The sequence below is a fragment of the Hyaena hyaena genome, unplaced genomic scaffold (assembly GCF_003009895.1).
Source record: "Hyaena hyaena isolate Hyena2069 unplaced genomic scaffold, ASM300989v1 scaffold_345, whole genome shotgun sequence".
Taxonomy (NCBI): Eukaryota; Metazoa; Chordata; class Mammalia; order Carnivora; family Hyaenidae; genus Hyaena; species Hyaena hyaena.
Genome location: NW_024080976.1, coordinates 921,127 through 942,324, shown reverse-complemented (window position 1 = coordinate 942,324; position 21,198 = coordinate 921,127). Strand labels below are relative to the sequence as shown.

General features: G+C 37.7%; 1 protein-coding gene across 12 annotated transcripts; it reads left to right on the top strand.

The window, feature by feature from the left end:
- Positions 1–224: 224 nt before the first annotated feature.
- Positions 225–20,728, top strand: ZNF567 (zinc finger protein 567). Of its 12 annotated transcripts, none has more exons than XM_039249686.1 (8): positions 225–322; positions 833–890; positions 1,869–1,973; positions 2,130–2,202; positions 3,929–4,001; positions 13,888–14,010; positions 14,275–14,361; positions 18,739–20,728. In XM_039249686.1, exons 2-8 carry the CDS (start codon positions 862–864, stop codon positions 20,457–20,459), a joined length of 2,211 nt encoding a protein of 736 aa, XP_039105617.1. In that variant the 5' UTR covers positions 225–322; positions 833–861; the 3' UTR covers positions 20,460–20,728. The 12 variants fall into 12 exon arrangements, with proteins under 12 accessions (XP_039105617.1, XP_039105619.1, XP_039105624.1 ...); XM_039249693.1 differs by lacking the exon at positions 2,130–2,202 and adding an exon at positions 12,324–12,458 and having other exon boundaries at positions 298–322; positions 833–894; positions 13,888–14,014; XM_039249687.1 differs by lacking the exon at positions 225–322 and adding an exon at positions 363–604.
- Positions 20,729–21,198: the final 470 nt, after the last annotated feature.

The window sequence follows — 21,198 nt, the reverse complement described above, 5'->3', positions numbered from 1 at the left end:
AGGCCTGAGCTCCGGGCTCAACGCGCCCTGTCTCCGCCTTGGGGACTCGGGGCTTCCTCACTCTGCGCGCCCGCCACGCCCAGACTCCGATAGCCGCTTTGAACGCGAAGACTTTTAGGGATAACCCGAGAGGACGCAGCACTCAAAGGTTCTTCTCAAAAGCTGCACAGGGGCTTTGGGAAATGTAGTTCAAGGCCAGAAAAGCCCGGATGTCGAGCGCGCGCACGGAGGCTGAGGCTTCAAAGACTGAGCCGCGGAGACACTTGGGAGGTACAGCTCGCGCGGGAGCACGCAGGCGCACACCGCTGGCCAGCGGTCGAAGGTGAGGCTGGTGGGTCTTACGGAGGCGGAGGTGGCGGGTGATGGCGGGACCTGGGTTGAATGCCGAGGAGGGAGGCGGGAACCTGGGCCAAGAAGGCCGGGGAAGAAGGCGAGAGTTCTGGGCCCTAGAGAGAACAGGGAGGGAGGCAAGAACCGAAGCAGAAGGAGCCAGGGCCGAGAACGCCGGGAAGGGAATAGAAAGCCCGGGCCCGGGAGCGTCCTAGAGGGAACCGGTAGTCCAGGCTGGACAGCGCCGAAGAGGGAATTGGCAGCCGGAGGCGCTGTGAGCTTGGGGAGGGCAGGAATTTTGTCTCATCTCGCCCCCTTCCCCCCACCGTGAGGAAACTGCAGCTTTCGGAGTGCGGCCTGGCACACACGCATTCAGTTCGTGTAGCTTTGTAGCTTTTTGTGCCTGTTCTTGTGTAGTTTGGGCATGTGTTACTACTCCGTGTGACGTTGTGGAACCGGTTGTTTGGAAAGTGATAGTCTCTGTGTCTAATTTTTCAAATAGGATGCGAATTGATTTGTTCTTGAGACTGCATGCGACTTTGGAGAGACGACAGTAAGGGGTTTGTGAGTAAAATGTTGCTACTTTGTGTAGTTGTTATGGGCTCTGTGAGATTATGCCTAACATGTGCCTATGGGATTGGGATTGGGATTGTGTCGAGTAATGTAACTGTTTTTGTCTAATTTTTAAAGTATTTTGTGTGCACAATCCACAGTAATTCGTGAATGCTGTTGTGTGACTGAGATGAAGCGCTTGAGAAATTGGATGCATGACCAGTTAAATATGTGTTGTTTAGATTATCTGAATATTGGCATTTTATATGCTTGTAGATTTCACTCTATGGCGATCAGACAAGTGAAATAGAGACTTTTTTTAGTGGGACAAGGAAGTAAAGTAAAAATAATTTTCAGATGGTAGGATTGTATATTGGGAGACCCCACATTGACTAATGATTGGTATGTTGAAATGAGGAGGACACCATAAAAAGTTGGGGAAGACATGCAAAAAGTTTCTCCCCTAACTGCCACTCAAACTTTCTATTTGGGTGAATCCCTTTTTTTCCCTGCTACTGGATGCATTCCTAGACAGATTCAGTAATTTCTTCAGTCATTCTGAAGGCTGAATCTGTTAAACCTTTAAATACAAGATCAGTCTCATAATAACTATTTAGTTAAAATATTCACTATAGGGGCACCTGGGTGGCTCAGTGGGTTGAGCATTCTTGGTTTTGGTGCAGTTCACTATCTCACAGTTTGTGGGTTGGAGCTCTACCTTGGGCTCTACGCTGACAGTGCAGAGCCTGCTTGGGATTTCTCTCTCCCTCTCTTTCTGCCCCTTCTGGCTTGCTCACTCTCTCCCTCTCAAAAAGTAAACAAATGAAAAAAATATTCACTATAGAAATATTCACTATAGAAACTACTTCAAACTTGTTTTAAAATAAAAACCCTCCCTCCTCCTGGAAGCCTGCCTGGGAAAAGAGTACACCATCAGTCTCTTCTCTAATTCCTCAATTTCAATTTTGTCTCTTTACTCCCTCTAGGTGGGTAGTCTTTGGCTGGAATGGATTGGGAGCTGGAAAACAAGACACAAGTCAGAAATTAGGGACAAGAAGAGGCTATCATGATTGGTACCATTTTAATTTAGTGTAAGTCATGTTCTACCTCCTGAGAGAACCCACTGCTGGGAACTTCAGACACACTTCCCTTCTCATGGGTATAGCTACTTCTCCAGCTGTCTTCTCAATGTTTCCTCTGGGCATGCAGTTGGCCACTTGCTCTGGTGGGTCTTGTTGTCTCTCCAGTGAGTCCTCTTGGACAAGAGGATCCAAGCCATTCCAGACAGGCTCCATCCATAGGTTGCCATCTAGAGCTCAGGTGAGAATTAGCCCCTTAATCGCTTTGCCCTCTCACATCCAGAAATATATACATTTTTCCCAAAAACTCTCTCACCACTTTGTTTTCCAGTGGCATCAGCACCTAAGGGGCCCCTTGTTTCTTATAAGAAGGCACCCACTTTTCTTCCCCTGGAAAACCATGTCCTAAAAATAGTTTACTCTCTTAGACATTTCCTTCTCTCAGCCTCTTAAAGTAGGGGTTAAATTAATGGTGGCAAAACTTTATGTTTTTTACAAGACTTTATTTTAGAATGAGGGACGCTTAGAAGCTTGCTTTCCTCACCATCTTTGGAACATCTGCTGAGACCGAGAGAAAAATTTCTAAGTTACCATGCTATTATAAACAGTGACAACAATTAGAAAATGCAGACGTTTGTTGGAAAAAGCATTGACAAATCAATAAGCTTTATTTATATATGTGTGCTTCTGTGTGTGTATATCAAAAATATGAGGTACAAAAAATTTTATAATGTGTAAATAAAGAATTCTTTTAATGTCCCTAAGGGACTCAAAAAATAAGACCTGAATAAAAGAACAAGAAGACACATGACAAAGTCTCAAAACTCCCTAACATTTCATGCAGTTCCATTAAATTTTCAGTAAAATTTTTGAACTTTCAAAAGTTCTTAGGGGAGTATGAACAAGCCAAAAGTTCTGAAAGAAAATAGTGAAGGGGGAAGTAGCCTCCCTGATACTAAAATATGTTTTAAAACTGCTAACTGCCGAGTCATCCTTGCAATTAAACAGATCAGTACAACTAAATATAAAATCCAGATCTACTTAAATATATGAAGGAAGTAAAGTATATGATAAAGATAGCATTTTTATACTTGATCTTAGCCAAAAGACCAAGAAGCAACAAAGATGGCAGTTTTGATGAGTGGAGGAAATAACAAGTTATTGAACACCTGACAGTACTAAACCAGTGGGGGGGGGGGTTTGTATTTAAGTAGGTTTCACACCCAGTACGGAGCTCAATGCAGGGCTTGAACTCATTCATGACTGTGAGATCAAGACCTGTGCTTAGCTGACTGAGCCACCAAGGCACCCCTGTTTTAAGTTATTTTTGCATGGGAAAAACAAAGTCAAATGAGAAACTATAAATTATTATAAGTGAATACAGTATTCTCTTCCTTTAAAAAAGATCTAATAACCAGTCTAGGAAATAAAAATCTAATAGAAAAGTGAAAGAATTATAAGAGACCATTAACAGATGAAAAACTAAGGATATTTTTTAAACTTATGAAAAGAAGCTTATTTTCTTTTAAAGTAGAAAAAATAAAACCTAGAACCACAATTTCTACCTATTAGATAGGCATGCATCAAGAAGTTGATACCAGTAGCATTTGTCAAGGTATGGGGTAACAGGTAGTTTCATATATTGCTGGTGATAGTGTTAATGGTAGAGCCTTCTGGAAAGTAGCTTGAAGGTAGGCTGCTAAAAGAGAAAAAATAGTGCTAGAAAGGAAGGGAACTTGCCTAAAATCTAACCTCTTGCCCAAGAGCCTGTATTTCTGCATTTGGGTATAAAATAAGGTTTGTCTAGCTCATTCTCCTTCCTGTAAATTATATGGAATGTGCAGAGTGGTCAAAGGCCAAAGCAAGGGACATGGAGGCAATTTCAATTGAGTCTTAAGTCGTAAGAGAGCTGTAAGGCATGTATAGTGTCATTTTGGCTTCTATTCATATTGGCTTTGCCTTCTTAGGAACTGCCTCTTTTCCAAAGAGGAACCAAAGGAAGACTGATCACCTCTTGCAAATCTCAAAACCATGGCTCAGGTGAGGTGATGGTTCCTCTCTCTTTTCCAAAATAATTTTTTTTTTAAGGGTATTTGATCATTTGCCTTTCTTGCCCTATATCCTCCTGCCTATCTGCCCCTTCAGGAAAGTGTCCCCATTTCTTCCCAAATTGGCCAGATAAGCCTTTTCCTTCCACAAATGCTCCTTCTAATTTTAACCAGTGTTCACACATTAAGTGGATTTATCATTAAACATCTTTCTCCATCTTCTCCCAGAAGCAGAGCTGGGACAAAAATGCATTACCTCAGATGAGAATATATTATTGCATGAATTTTGCTAGTTTAGATGAAAAACAATCAAGATGGAGATGAAATTGATTGCTCTTAGTAAGTAGCAAGGACTATTGAGGCTTTACGAAAAGAGTTACACTTGGCAAATTGTACAAAGAACAGAATCTTGCTTTTCTCCTGTTTGATCCTTCTGTTTTACTCATAGCTGCTAACAATTCCCAAAAATCTGTGGCCTGCCAATAACACTCCCCCATTATGCAAATGGTGTCCCTATTTTTAAACTTCTCTAATTATATTTGGATGCAGGAGAAGTAAATGTATATGCTTGGATCACCATACTGAATTACAAGTATAACTCTTGAAATATTCTGCTGTTGGTTTCAAAAATGTTATTTTCTCTTGTTCTTTCAGAAATGTCATCTTTATATCTGGACTTCTTAATTACTACTGTGCTCCAGATTCTTTTTTTGTGATTATTATTTTTTAATGTTTTATTTATTTTTGAGAGAGAGAGAAAGAGTGCAAATGGCAGAGGGGCAGAGACAGAGAGTGACACAGGATCTGAAGTGGGCTCCAGGCTCTGAGCTGGGGCTCAAACCCACAAACAGTGAGATCCTGACATGAGCTGAAGTTGGACACTTAGCCAATTGAGCCACCCAGGCGCCCCTGTATTCCAGATTCTTTATTGGTGCACTTCTTTTTACATTCCCCTGTTCCTATTCACTATCACTGTTATTCTAATGCTCACATGATTGTAAACCTAAACCTCTGTTCTGAATGTCAAAACCATATCCAGTCTCCAACCAAAAATCACCACCTGAACGTTCCACAGATACTGCAGGCACATGCCCAATATTTATCTCATTATCTCCTGCCCATATTGTTCTTTTTTGTTTTGTTTTCAATCTGCTTTTGGCCCCAGTCCCATATCCACCTGCTAATATACCTAGCTTGAGTTAAATAAATGTCTCTCTTGCACTACACAATTTAGTGGTGAATCTTATTCCTTACACCACAGTTCCCTTCATCTCCATTGATATTTTTATTTTGAGTGCCTCTCTCTTATCGTGGTTACTTGTTTTCCCACATAACACCTTTGCTCCTTTTCCAGTCCTCCCAAGTGCTCACCCTAGTGCTCACTTACAGATCTTTGTGTTTCTTATGCTTTTCTGTTTAACTTTGTGCGTGTGTGTATGTGTGTAGTAAAATAATCATAATGTAAAATTTCACCATTTTAGCCATTGTTGAGTGTATGGTTTAGTCCCATGAAGTATACTTAGTGTTGTGTAACTAGTTCCCCTATGTATTTCCAGAACTTTTTCATCATCCGAGACAGAAACTCTGTACTTATAACATTAACCAGTGACTGTTATCTTATACTTTTTATAGCATCAGGCCTAAAGCACATTAGAAGAATGTATAAAGACAACCCATTAGGGGAGTGGAAGATGTTAAAATATTTATTAACAGTTTGAATTCAAGAATAGTAATGATAATATGGTTTTCCAATTCATGAATATGATGTACATCTTCTTTTATTTAAGACCTTTAAATTTTCTCAGTAATGTTTTGTTGTTTTCAATGTACAGTCTTACACATGTTTTGTTATATTAATCCATGGGTATTTATTTTTTATGCTACTGTAAATGCTATTCATTTTTATTTCAAATTTTCACTGTTCACTGCTAATATATAAAAATACAATTGATTTTTATATGTTGACCGCAATCTTTCTAAAGTCACTTACTTTAGTAATTTTTTGTATTCTTTAGGATTTTCTACATAGATAAGCATGTCATATGTGAATAGTGACTGTTGCTTTCTTGCTTTTCAAACTATTCATCTACAACATTGTCTAGAACCTTCAATACAATGTTGAATAGAGTGGTGAGAACAGACATTTTTGCCTTGTTCCTGCCTTAGGAGAAAGGGATTCAGTGTTTCACTATTAAGTATGATATTAGCTATAAGTTTTGCATAGATTTATCAGGTTAAAGAAGTCCCAGTTTGCTGATAGTTTTTATCATGAGAGGGTGTTCAATTTTTTCAAGTTTTTCTGCATCTATTGGTTATTCCCCACTACATGGCTTTTCTCTCTCCTTTAAATGTTTTTTTTTTTTAATTTAAAAAAATTTGTTTAAACACGCTTTATTTATTTCTGAGAGAGAGAGACAGCATGAGAAGGGGAGGGTCAGAGAGACAGGGAGACACAGAATCCGAAACAGGCTCCTGGCTCTGAGCTGTCAGTACAGAGACTGACACGGGATTCAAACCCACAAACCGTGAGATCATGACCTGAGCCAAAGTCGGCCGCCCAACCAACTGAGCCACCCAGGCGCCCCTAATGTTTATTTATTTTTGAGAGAAAGAGAGAGACCATGCAAGTAGGGGAGGGGCAGAGAGAGAGAATCCGAAGCAGGCTCCAGGCTCTGAGCTGTTAGCACAGAGCCTGATGTGGGCCTTGAACTCACAAACTATGAGATCATGACCTGACCCAAAGTTGAACACTTAACCGACTGAGCCACCCACACACCCCTTCTCTTTTTTCTATTAGCACCATGAATTATATTAATTTTGAAGTGTTAAGCCAACTTAATAGCTCTAGGATAAATCCCACTTGATCATGATATATTATTTTTTATGTATTGCTCAATGAATTTGCTAATACAGTACATTGTTAAGGAGTCTTTTGTTTGTGGTTTGTAAAGAATTTGGTCTATATTTTTTCTTGTAATACTTTTGTTTAGTTTTCGTATCAGGATAATTCTTTTAAAATAAATTGGGGAGTATACTCTCTTATTTTCTAAAAGAGTTTGTGTAAATTGGTATTATTTTGGGGCGCCTGGGTGGCTTAGTTGGTTAAACGCCCGGCTTCGGCTCAGGTCAGGATCTCGCAGTTCGTGGGTTCGAGCCCCGCGTCAGTCTCTGTGCTGACAGCTAGCTCAGAGCCTGGAACCTGTTTTAGATTCTGTATCTCCCTCTCTCTCTGACCCTCCCCTGCTCATGCTGTCTCTCTCTCTCAGAAATAAATAAAACATTAAAAAAATGTTTAATTGGTATTATTTCTTCTTAAATGCTTGTTAGAAATCACTAGTGAATAAATTTTTTTTTAATTAAAAAATAAAAACAGAGGGGCACCTGGGTGGCTCAGTCGGTTAAGCGTCCAGCTTCAGCTCATGTCATGACCTCGCAGTTCATGAGTTTAGGTCCCGCATCAGGCTTTATGCTGACAGCTCAGAGCCTGGACCCTGGTTCAGATTCTGTGTGTCTCTCTCTCTGCCCTTCCCCCACTCTTGCTCTGTCTCTCTCTCAAAAATAAAAACATTTAAAATATTGTTTTTAATAAATAAAAACAGAGGCAAACTATAAGAGACTCTTAAATATGGAGAACAATCTGAGGGTTGCTGAAGGGGAGGTGGGTGGGGGAATGAGTTACATGGATTATGGGCATTAAGGAGGACACTTATTCGGATGAGTACTGGGTGTCATATGTAAGAGAGATGAATCATTGGGTTCTACTCCTGAAGCCAAGACTACATTGTACGTTAACTAACTTGAAAATAAATAGGGGTGCCTGGGTGGCTTAGTCGGTTAAGCGTCCGACTTTCTCTTAGGTCATTATCTCGTGGTTCTTGGGTTCTAGCCCCTCGTCTGGCTCTGTGCTGACTGCCAGCTCAGAGCCTGGAGCCTGTTTCGGAGTCTGTCACTCCCTCTCTCTCTGACCCTCCCCTGCTCACGCTGTCTCTCTCTCTCTCTCTCAGAAATAAATAAAACATTAAAAAAAAGAAAGAAAATAAATGAAGTAACAATAATAATATATTTTAAAAAAGAATTCACCAGTGATGCCATGTTAACCTGGAGTTTTTTTTGTGGGAAGGGGTTTAACTAGCAGCTCAATTTCCTTGGTAGAATTAGGAATATTCAGGTTTTCAGGGTGTTTTCTTCAGTGAGCTTCTATAGTTTGTATCTTTCTAGGAATTTGTCAAATTTATTGACAAAGGTGTCCAAAATATAATCTTTTTATCCTTTTTGATATTTATCTGTAGCAATGATCCTCTTTCATTTTTGCTGTTGGTAATTTGTGTCTTATTCTTTTCCTTGGTCAGTTGGCTAGAGTTTTATCAATTTTATTGATCATTTCAAAGTACCAGCTTTTGGTTTTATTGGTTTACTCTGTTGTTTTTGTTTCCTCTTTCTTCACTTCTTACCTTTTATTTTTCCTTTTTTTCCAATACTTTGTGTTTAGTTAAATCGTTTTCTAGCTTTGAGAGAGAGAGACTGTGTGAGTAGGGGAGGGGCAGAGAGGAGACACAGAACCAGATGTTGTCTCCAGGCTCTGAGCTGTCAGCCAGATCCCAGTGCAGGGATTGAACCCACAAGCAGTGAGATCATGACCTGAGCTGAAGTCAGACGCTTAATCGACTAAACCACCTAGGTGCCCCAAAACTTCTGTATTGATCTTATTGATTTCCAGTCTATTTGTTGTAGCAATGACTGAGGAGAAAGTTGAAATCTTCAGTTATAATTTTGGTTTTGTCTGTTTTTCCTCAGTTTTTATTTAATATATTTTTAAGTTCTGTTTTTAGATGTATTCACATTTAGAATTGTTACAGTCTCTCATAAATTGATGGCTCTCTGTTACTATGAAATGTCTCATTTAACCCCTGATAGTATTTTTTGTTCCAAAATTTATATTGTTTGATATTATGGCCATTTTAGCTTTCTTTGGTTAGTATTTACACAGTACTCATGTTTTCCATCCTTTGTAAAATGTTTTTAAGTTTATTTATTTTGAGAGAGAGAAAGAGCATGTGGGGTAGGGGGAGAGAGAGGGGAGGAGAGAATTCCAAGCAGGCCCCTTGGGGTCAGCACAGATCCCAGTGTAGGGCTTGAACCCACAAACTGTGAGATCATGACCTGAGCCCAAACCAAGTGTCAGATGCTTAACCGACTGAGCCAACCAGGTGCCCCTCCATCCTTTTCCTTATCCTTCCTATGTTTTCATATTTATATATAATGAGCCTCTTCTGGATAGTATAAGTTGGTTCTTACTTTTAAATAATTTTTTACATTCAAGTAACCTCTACACCCAATGTGGGGCTCTAACTCACAACCCCAAGGTCAAGAGTCACATGCTCAGTCACTGACTGAGTCAGTTAGGTGCCCCTGTAGAGCACCACTTTTAATAATCTCACAACACATGTTTTTTCCAGAGCAAATACACTATATACCACAACAGAATATATGAAAATCTCAATAAAGAGAAATCATATGGAGCATCTTCTCTAACCACAATCGAATTAAATTAGATATCAATAAAATAACATATCTCGACAAGGCCCAAATGTTTGGAAATCAAATAGTATACTACTTTTTAAGAACTGTTTATTTATTTTTGAAAGAGAGAGAGGGAGACACAGAATGTGAAGCTGGCTCCAGGCTCTGAGCTATCAGCACAGAGCCTAACATGGGGCTGGAACCCATGAACCACTAGATCATGACCTGAGTCAAAGTTGGACACTTAACCGACTGAGCCATCCATGCACCCCAACAATATACTACTATGAGTAACCAATTTTGGATCAAAGAATAACAAAAAATAAAATTTTCATAAAATTTATGGCTTCATGGTGAATGACTGTTTTCCTTCCTAATATCATAAGCAAGACAAGGATGTCTGCTCTTACCACTTCTGTTCAACACTGTAGATGATGCGTAAAGAATGAAAAGGAAATATAAGGCAATATAGATTAGAAAGGGAGAAGGTGAACTGTATTTACAGATAATATGCCTAGATTATGTAGAATGTATTAAGGAATTTACAGAAAAGAGTACTAGATATAAAAAGTGAATTCAGCAAGGTCACATATCAAAATACAAAAATCAATTATATTTTTACATACTAATAATAAAAAATTGAAAATGAATTTAAAGAATAAAATTAACAAAACATTTACAAGACCTGTACACTGAAAACTACAAAACGCTGCCAAGAGAAATTTTAAAAGACCTAAATAAGTATACACCAGGTCCATGGATTAGAAGACCTACTACTGTTAACATATCCATTATCTCCAACCAATCTATAAAGTCTTTCAAAACTCAATCACAGTCTAAGTAGGCTGTTTTATAAAGATAAGTTGATCTAAAATTAATCTGGAAATGTAAAACACCGAACATGCCTAAACAAGTTTGAAAATGACAGTGTTGGAAGATTATTAGTGGTGCTCTACAGAAGTGCCTGACTGGCTCCCTCACTGGAGCATGTGACTCTTGATCTCAGGGTTATAAATTGGATTCCCATGTTGACTGTAAATCTATCCAGATTTTCCTCCCCTTTTTACTGACAAACATTTACATCAACTATGGTTTTGGACTTTTTTTTAAGTCTCATTTTACTTTTGTCAATTTTTGTTTTTTGTTTTTTGAAACTCTTGTTATTTAAGTACATATACATTTGTAATTGTTCTATTTTCCCAGTGTATTTAATTTTTCTCATCAATAAAATGCCCTTTTTGTCTGTAGTAGTAACACTCCTCAACTTCCCCATGTCTAGTGTTTGTATGTCATTTTCCATCCTTTGCTTTCAGCCTATTTGTATATATGATGTTTAAAATATGTTTCTTGTAGGGGCACCTGGGTGGCTTATTTGGTTAAGCTTCCTATTCTTGATTTCGGCTCAGGTCATGATCTCATGGTTCATGAGATTGAGCCTTGTGTCAGGCTCTGTGCTGTGTGTAGAGCCTGCCTGGGTTTCTCTCCCTTTCTCTCTGCCCCTTCCCCACTTGTACATGTGCATACTTTCTCTCTCTCTCTCAAAATAAATAAATAAACTTTAAAAAATAAAATATGTCTCAGAATTACATTTGAATCTTTTTTATGCATTCTAATAATCTTGGTCATTTTATTGGAGTGTTTGGTCCATTTATATTTAATACAAGTAGAGGTATATGGATTTAGGGCTGCCATTTTGCTGTTTTGTTTTCCAAATACTTAACCCATTTTTTAATCCTTTTAAAAATACTTTCTATTTTAAGGCAGTTTTAGGTTCATGGCAAAATTGTATAGAAAGTACAGAGTTTTCACTTACCCTCTGCCCCCATACATGAATAGCCTCCCCATTATCAATATCTTGCATCAGAGTGGTACATTCATTACAATAAACCTACATTGATACATGATTCCAAAGTCCATAGTTTACATTAGGGTTCACTCTTGGTCTTGTGTATTCAATAGATTTTTGCAAATGTATGATGTTCTGCCATTATAATAATATACAGAATAGCTTTAGTGCCTTAAACTTTTAGAGCTACACCTTTTTGTCGCTTCCTCCTTTTTTACTGTCTCCAGAGTTTTGCCTTTCCAGAATGTCATATAATTGGAATTATACAGACTTTTCTGATTGGCTTTTTGCACCTACTAATGTGCATTTAAGTTTCCTCCTAATCTGTTTTTATTCATCAGTTCCTATATATTGTTGTATTTTGTATCAAATACATTTTAATGGTTCATTTTCATTCCTCTATTGACTTTTTATTTATTTATTTGTTTGTTTTAATGTTTATTTATTTTGAGAGAGACAGGGAGTGCCAGTACAGGCAGGGCAGAGAGAGGAAGAGAGAAAAGCCCAAGCAGGCTGGACAGTCAGCATGGAGCCCAACACAAGGGCTTGATTCCATGACTACGAGGTAATGACCTGAGCCAAAATCAGGAGTTAAATGCTCAACCAACTGAGCCACCCAGGCAACCCTCCTCTATTGACTTTTTAGTTGTATATATTTCTGTGCCCAGGTTTTCCTAATACTAGTTCTCTGAATACATTAAGAACAGCTACTTTGAAGTTGGGTGTTTTGGGGGGGGAGATTTGTTTGTTTGTTTTGTTTGTTTTCTCGGCCTCCAACATTGAGGCCCACTAGGGATTAGTTTCTATGACTGGCTTTTTCTGAATATGAGTCAACATTCTCCCTCTCTCGTTTTGTTTGTTTTGTTTGCATATTTAGTAATTTTTGCTAGAAACCTGGATATCATGAATAATACAGTAATCTGATACTGTTATGCCTTTTTTCTGAAGGTTATTGCCTAGCAGGCAACTAACTTGCTTGAAATTGAACTTTAAACTCTGCACCAACCCCAAAGTATAAAGGAGCTGATAAGCTCAGTTCTTCCAGCTGCGACTTTTGACCCTAGCCCCCTTAGGTGAGGGGAGGTAGGTTCTCCTTGTATTCATATACATTAGTTCTCAGTTAAGGAATTGATGAGTGTTTATACTTAGATTTTGGGGCTTACTTTCAGTAGGTCTGTTTCTTCCAGTGTTCCACTCCTTATACTTCCTGCTGCTTTGTGAGCTGCAACTTCTGACACCTCAGTCCAGTAACACTTCAGTTTTCTTCTGCTTGTACTATGAGCACGTTGTGTAATACTGTTAATAAAAAAATGCCAAAATCTCCGAATCTCATGAGGTACACTTCTGTTTTACAACACTCTTTTTTGGAATCTTTATGTCTGCTTTTTCCTAAGTCCTCTGTGATGTCTCCAACAATTGCTTAGCTTAATTATCAACGTGGAGTTCTGGCGGTGTTTATACTCAGATTTTGGTTCTCATCCTTTCTGTAGTTCTCTTACTTCAAGAATTTATTTCTAAATCTCAAACTCCTCTGCCAGCTCTAAATTCTGCCTTAACAGTTGCGCGGTTTCTGGTACCTTCATGCAAAAAAAAGCCATGAATTGAACAGTTCTTACCCATCGTGGTTACTGTCCTTTAAGGATAAGCTCTCCATTAGGGCACCTGGGTAACTCAGTTGGTTGAGCATCCGACTCTTAATTTCAGCTTAGCTCATGATTCCAAGGTTATGGGATGGAGCCCTGTGTCAGGCTCCACACTGAGCATTTAGCCTGGTTGGGACTCTCTCTCTGACTCTGTCCCTTTCCCGAGCTCATGCTTTCCCTCTCTTTCTCAAATTAAAAAAAATTTAATTTTTCCAAAAAAAGTTTAAGCTCTCCCTCAATTTTTGCTTGCTTTGATTGCTTTCAAATGCCATTGCTTTCAAATGTGAGTTATTTGTTATACGTTATGTTCAGATATATATATTACGTTAAGTATAAATAATTATGATCTGAGGAATCATTTTCTTGACCAATTCACTGTATTAATTTTGGATGCCAGAAGTTGTTCCCATGCATTTTTAAACCATATTTTTTCTGCAGAACACATTAATCTTCACAGAGAACAGTTTTACCTCATCAATTGTGTTGCCCTTATAATATACCACATCTTTTACATTCTTATAGTATCTGAACACCTTCTAGCAGGTGTATGTTTAAACATACTTTCAAGAAAGTATGTGTTCCTTGCTTTGAGGCTATGCAGAGACAGTGTTTTATATGTCTTGGCACTCCAGTAAACTAATGCAGCTTGGGAGTACAAAATGACTTCACATAAATATTTTTGTGATGAATTATTAAATAAATCCAGAGACAGGAAATTCTATCTTCACTTTGGTTTACCTTACAGTATAAATCACAAAACAAAAATGATTGGCTTTCTTTACATTGATATAATGCCCCAAAGGAACAGATCAAAAATAGTCCCCAATATCTAGTCAGCTTATTCTGATCACAGTTCCAATCCATTGCAGGCATCAGTGTCATTCAAAGATGTGACTGTGGACTTCTCTCGGGAGGAGTGGCAGCACCTGGATCCTGCTCAGAAGACTCTCTACATGGATGTGATGTTGGAAAACTATTGCCACCTCATCTCTGTGGGTCAGAAAAAAACTCTTTGAAACTTTCAGTAGCATGCATTTCCTTTCAAAGTGCCTAAATTATGTGTGATCTTGAATTTCAGGAATAAGAATTGATTCTTTTTTTGTTAGCCAAAAGGATAATTTTGTACTTGCCCAGAGTAAGGTTGAATTTACTCTTACACAAAGAAGTATTTTACTTTGCAGTATTGAAAATGTACTTTATTAATTTTTCAAATGTATTGAAGCCTAAACAACTTAATCCAAACTTTTCTTCATCAGGGTGTCACATGACCAAGCCGGATGTGATCCTCAAGTTAGAGCGAGGAGAAGAGCCATGGACATCATTTACAGGTCATACCTGCTTAGGTGAGTTTCTGACCCTTCAGGTGGATGAAATCTAGTTGAGAATAAATTTTAAAATGGTCATGTGGTAGGTGGCACCTTTGAAATATTTTGGGAGTGTCTTTTTAAAGGCTCCTAACCTTTGAAATGATCATTATTCCTGCAAAACTTAAACCAAACTTTTAAATATCACTCTCCCAATATAATCTTTTCTAGTTTGCTTGATGTTATCAAAGATAGTTGCCACCCTTAATCAAAATGTATTATAAACCTTCCATTTAGATCTTTTTTCTTGATTTGAACATTCTTATATCTGTTTGTAAAAGAGAAAAACTCTTGTTTAATGTTTTTCTTCTCAGTTGCTTTCCATTTTTTTCTTTTTCTTTCTTTTTATTGCCTCAGATTTGTTTTCTGTGCTAAGTCTAATCTCCCCTTTTCATCACAAATATAGCTGTTAATTTAAAACTCACTTGCTTTGGCCCAGATTGATAATTCCACAGTTATCATTTTCTTCTCTTAAACTTTTGTGGTTCACTTTATATGGCTGATCATCATTCCTGAAATCAATCCTTCGTGTGTGTAAAACATTAACTTATTCATATCCTGATTCCCTGAGTGATTATTTTCAAGTTGGTCTGTTTTCTTCATCACTGGACATACTGTCTGATAATATCTGGCACATAATAGTCACTGATACATATATTTTAAACGTATGTTTTTTCACTAGATTCTCAGTCTTATTTCTTGAATTTGACCTCAAAGGATCTGCCTTTAAGTTATAGTAATCTCATCCATTCTGAGGACAGAAGGTCTTTGTTTTATGTAAATGTCTCCAACACCGACATACTCAGCACATTTTTCCCACCTTCACTGTAGTACTTCAGGGGTTCTGCACTCTGATGTTTCACCTATCTTTTGACAATATGTTAGAAATGAAAATCACAAACTTTGCTAACCTTTAAATTCCTCCCTACTATTTATTTCCAAATATTTTATTTTTACCATATCAGCTTTCTCTGTCTCTATCATCATCTCTTGTGAATCTCTTCACAATTTATGTTATGTTTACCAGCCTGTGAAATGTATTTATGTCTTCCCATATTTTCATTTTTCACTGACATCATAGAAATAATGACTACCTTTTTTTTTAATTTTTTAAATATTTTATTTATTTCTGAGAGAGAGAGAGAGAAAGAGACAGTGTGAGCAGGGGAAGGTCAGAGAGCGAGGGAGATACAGAATCTGAAACAGGCTCCAGGCTCTGAGGTGGCAGTCAGCACAGAGCCCGATATGGGGCTCGAACCCACAAACCATGAGATCATGACCTAAGCCAAAGTCGGACACTTAACCGACTGAGCCACCCAAGCACCCCCAAAATAACAACTATCTTATTTCATGTCTTGACTACAGTAATTACAGATTGGCTTTGCTATAATTTTGTCTTAATTCTTTCAATTTATATTGTTACTTTCCTAGTGAAGAGATATCATCACTTGTTTCCTATTATTTATTATATGAAATTGAAATTCTTCATTCAAGGACTACTATAATTAGCCCTAATCTGGTCTTTTCAACTTTATTTCTCTCTGTTATGGAAAACTCTTGGTAATTTGCACTTGATATAGTCTCCTCAATGTTTTCCACACATGTATGATTTGTTATAATGCCTGTACTGTTCATTGTGTTGTGTTCTCCCCTCCATATACTATGTATCTTTAAAGTTGAATCTTGAGATTTCTTCTCCATAAATATTCCTTAACCACTCCACATCCTTTTTCTGAATATCCATGCTACTTAACTAATCCCTAGTGGGCCTCAATGTTGGAGGCCCCAAAAACAAACAAACAAACAACACCCCCCCCCAAAAAACACCCAACTTCAATGCAGCTGTTCTTAATGTATTCAGAGAATACACACAACTCTTGAAAATGATTATGTAATTTGATACCAAGTTATATGTGGTATATGCTTACGGATTCTTTCCTTCAAAGATATGATCCTTTTTTTATATATTTTTTTGCTATAGTATATTATATTTTAAATATTCCGTATTTGTTTCATTAACTGTAGAGCTATACAGGCGAGTTATGTTTTTTCTCCATTCAGAAAGCACAGTAAGCTCCTTTCAGATGTACCTGCCCAGGCCATGGCTGTATAGATTCTGACTGAAATGGTTGGATTCTACCAAACACTACCCATCTAGGTAGGATATACAATGTTAATGTAGACTCAGAAGAGTTCAAAGGAGATAACCAATAAAGTATTCCTTTCTGTGGAAAAGGATTACTATCAAAATCTGCGTTTTTCACAAAATATTTAAGACATGATTAAGCTTGTGAAAATACTTTGTTAAAATTACTTTCCAAGATCATAACCATTTTTTAAAAATTGTTTTAAATGTTTTTATTTATTTCTGAGAGAGAGAGAGCATGAGTAGGGGAGGGTCAGAGAGAGAGGGAGACACAGAATCTGAAACAGGCTCCAGGCTCCGAGCTGTCAGAACAGAGCCCAACACGGGGCTCAAACCCACGAACCGTGAGATTATGACCAGAGCCAAAGTTGGACGCTCAACCAACTGAGCCACCCAGGAGCCCCCATAACCATTTTTAAGTTATAAAGAAATAGTGCTTAAAGTGGTAGGGGGAAATAAGTGAAGGATTTTTGGCATCACAGAATGTAGCATTTTCTTAAAGATAATCTAACTATGAGTAGAAATAAGAATGGAAGGCAAGCCAACTGATTAAAAGAAAATGAGCAGGGGCACCTGGGTGGCTCAGTTGGTTAACCATCTGACTTCAGCTCAGGTCATGATCTCACCGCTCACTGGTTTGAGCCCCACGTTGGGCTCTGTGTTGACAGCTCAGAGCCTGGAACCTGCTTCCTGTACTGTGTCTCCCTCTCTCTCTGCCCTTCTTCACTTGCAGTCTTATCTCTCCCTCAAAGATAAATAAACGTTAAAAAAAATTTTTTTAATAAAATAAAAGAACATGAGCAAAGCATGTGATTAGGAGTGAGATATTCATAAGGCAAAAAATCTGAGGCCTTACTATGTGTGAAAGTTGTCAAATATGTGGACAACCCTGAAAACTTACTTGAATATGAAAGGTAAATCTCAGTGACTTAAAAGTTTTCTTTACAGGAGAAATTCCTTATATGTTGGTGTTAAGAGTAATGGACTGAAGGAAGAAATAAGTTTTTTTGTACCTAAATTTAACATTGTTTCACTAGATGTGGATGATTGCAAAATAATGGAAGTCAAATATAGCTATAAAATATAAGAGAAATGAAGGTTAAAGTTAATGAATCATTTAGAATGAAAGTAAACAATCTAATCTTGTCCACAATGTGGAAAACTGGAGTTAAGAAAAGTTATGGGTGACTCAGTCAGTTAAGCATCCAACTCTTGATTTCAACTCCGGTCACGATCTCACAGTTTGTGAGACCGAGCCCCACGCCAGGTTCTGTGCTGGCATTGTGGAGCCTGCTTGGGATTCTCTCCTCTTTCTCTTTGCCCTTCCCCTGCTTGCTTGTTCTTTCTCCCTGTCTCAAAAAAATAAATAAACCCTAAAAAAATAAATAAAGTTACTGTATTGAGGAAATACTTGTGGCAGTTTTTCTTTAAACCTGAAAAAATAAGTCTGCAAAGAGGAATAGTTATAATTCATGGTCATGAGATTTTCGTTATTGAACCCTTCTGAAAGGATTGGTAGTAACAGCAATAATGAATACGCCAGTAAATAATACTCCTAGTCTGTTTTAAAGTTCCTGTTGGAAGTGTCTTCCTAGCTCTTTTCTCACAAGAAAAAATGATATGGAGGATTAGAGCCTAGGCTATAATGTCTTTTAAACACTAGGAAATTACTTGATGCTTGGAAAGATTAATGAGCCATTGATGGCTACCTGGTAGGGGGTAGTGGAACAACTGGAAGTGTTTTGACTCACAGTCTAAGGAAGAATGTATAAAAATATAGGCTCTGATCTGTATTCTCCAAAAGTAATCCTTCCTCTAATATTTTTCTTGAATAAACTTTTCTACTAATTTTTCTCATCCATCCTACTTAAAGTTTACTGCCTTTGAAAGGTTCACTTCATTGCTTCTGAATCTACCTATCCAAGCATCAGTCTCTCTTTCACCATTCTTTTGTCTTCTCCTCACTGCGTGGTGTATTTGTTTCACTTTCTATATGAAGTTCTTGTACAAAGTGCAAAATTTACTAGCGTTCATTGCTTAATTTTTCATTCTTTTTCACACTGAGGCAGAGTTTTTCTTTAGGTTTTTTCTCTTTTCCCTGGCAAGGAATAATTTGTCCAGGGTCTTTTTTGATCTCATATACATTAGTACAGTTTCTTTCCATAACAAATATGTGAAGATTCACAAATTGTTATTATATTCTTTTGTAGAAGAAAATTGGAAAGATGAAGACTTTTTAGTGAAATTCAAGGAATACCAAGATAAGTTTTCTAGACCAGTTGTATTCATCAACCACAAAAAACTGATTAAAGACAACAGTAATGCATATGAAAAGACATTTACTTTAAGCAAAAACCCTATTAATTCAAAAAATCTACCTCCTGAATATGATACTCATGGAAAGATTTTTAAAAATGTTTCAGAATTAATTATCAGTAATATAAGTCCTGCAAGAAAAAGACTTAATGAGTATAATGGATATGGGAAATCGCTTCTCAATGCTAAACCAGAGACAACTCAGCCTGGAGTCAAATCCCTTAATCAACGTGACAGGGTTGTCAGTCGTACTGAAGTACTTATGCAATATCATAAGGTGGAAACTCCAGCACAGCCATTTGGATATGATGACTGTGAGAAAGCCTTCCTTAAAAAAGGAGACTTAATTACACATAATAGAGCTTACAGAAGAGAAAACCCATCTGAATATAATAAAAGGAGAAGAACGACCAATATTGAAAAAAAACATACATGCACTGAATGTGGGAAGTCCTTCTGTAGGAAGTCAGTATTGATTCTGCATCAGGGAATTCACACAGAGGAAAAACCCTATCAGTGCCATCAATGTGGAAATTCATTTAGAAGGAAGTCATATCTCATTGATCATCAGAGAACTCACACAGGAGAGAAGCCTTTTGTTTGTAATGAATGTGGTAAGTCCTTCCGCCTAAAGACAGCCCTCACTGATCATCAGAGAACACATACAGGGGAAAAATCATACGAATGTCCACAGTGTAGAAATGCCTTCAGATTGAAGTCACACCTCATTCGTCATCAGAGAACTCATACAGGAGAGAAACCATATGAATGTAATGACTGTGGGAAGTCTTTCCGCCAGAAGACAACACTGTCTCTACATCAGAGAATTCATACAGGAGAGAAACCCTATATTTGTAAAGAATGTGGGAAGTCATTTCACCAGAAGGCAAACCTTACTGTGCATCAGAGAACTCATACAGGGGAAAAGCCCTATATTTGTAATGAATGTGGGAAATCATTCTCCCAGAAGACAACTCTCGCTCTTCATGAGAAGACTCATAATGAGGAGAAACCCTATATTTGTAATGAATGTGGGAAGTCCTTCCGCCAAAAGACAACCCTTGTGGCACATCAGAGAACACATACAGGGGAAAAATCCTATGAATGTCCTCACTGTGGGAAGGCCTTTAGAATGAAATCTTACCTCATTGATCATCACAGAACTCACACTGGAGAGAAACCATATGAATGTAATGAATGTGGGAAGTCCTTCAGTCAGAAAACAAATTTGAATCTACATCAAAGAATTCATACAGGAGAGAAACCCTATATTTGTAATGAATGTGGGAAATCCTTTCGCCAGAAAGCAACTCTCACTGTACATCAAAAAATACATACAGGACAGAAATCCTACGAATGCCCTCAGTGTGGGAAAGCATTTAGCAGGAAGTCATATCTCATTCATCATCAAAGAACTCATACAGGAGAGAAACCATATAAATGTAATGAATGTGGGAAGTGCTTCCGCCAAAAAACAAATCTCATTGTACATCAGAGAACTCACACAGGGGAGAAACCCTATATTTGTAATGAGTGTAGTAAGTCCTTCAGTTATAAGAGAAACCTCATTGTCCATCAGAGAACTCACAAGGGAGAAAACATAGAAATGCAATAAATGATGTGATCTTTGTGAAGCCTTTCCAAGTTATTGTAAAACTTCAGTTTAATAAAAAAAAAGCATGCTGAAACATTTTAATAAGGTAATTTTAATCGCAAATGTAATAATAGTTAAAGTACCAACCACGTAACGATCTGCTGTTTACTAGCACATATGGATATGATCATTGTTATCAAACTTTATCAGAAATGAAGCTAATTTTTTAAGTTTTCATGTTCACTTAGATTTTTAAAAAATTTTTTAATGTTTTATTTATTTCTGAGAGAGAGAGAGACAGCATGAGCATGGGAGGGTCTGAGAGAGAGGGAGACACAGGATCTGAAACAGGCTCCAGGCTTTGAGCTGGCTGTCAGCACAGAGCCCTATGCGGAGCTTGAACCCATGAACCGTGAGATTATGACCTGAGCCGAAGTCAGATGCTCAACCAACTGAGCCACCCAGGCACCTCAGATTATTTTTTTAAATGCTTACATAATATATACAGAGGCAAGACACAAAATGGTTATAATATCAGTCTCCATAAAAGAATGAAAATATAAAATACATTTCTCCTTGCACTCTGGAATAAAGAATAACTGTTACTCCCCCAAAGATTACCATGTCGCTGGCTTATAACATCATGAAGCAGTCTTTGCCTGTGTTTAAATTTTATGTTTTATCACATATCATGATTCTTTTGTGTCTTTATTCACTCAGCATTTTAAGATTCATACATTATTGCATGTGGCAGTAATGT

Coding starts and splice junctions, on each gene's coding strand:
- ZNF567 (XM_039249686.1), top strand. CDS start 862: ATGCGACTTTGGAGAGACGACAGTAAGGG. Junction 1,974..2,129: donor TGGTACCATTTTAATTTAGT/GTAAGTCATGTT, acceptor TTGTCTCTCCAG/TGAGTCCTCTTGGACAAGAG. Junction 14,011..14,274: donor ACTATTGCCACCTCATCTCT/GTGGGTCAGAAA, acceptor TTTCTTCATCAG/GGTGTCACATGACCAAGCCG.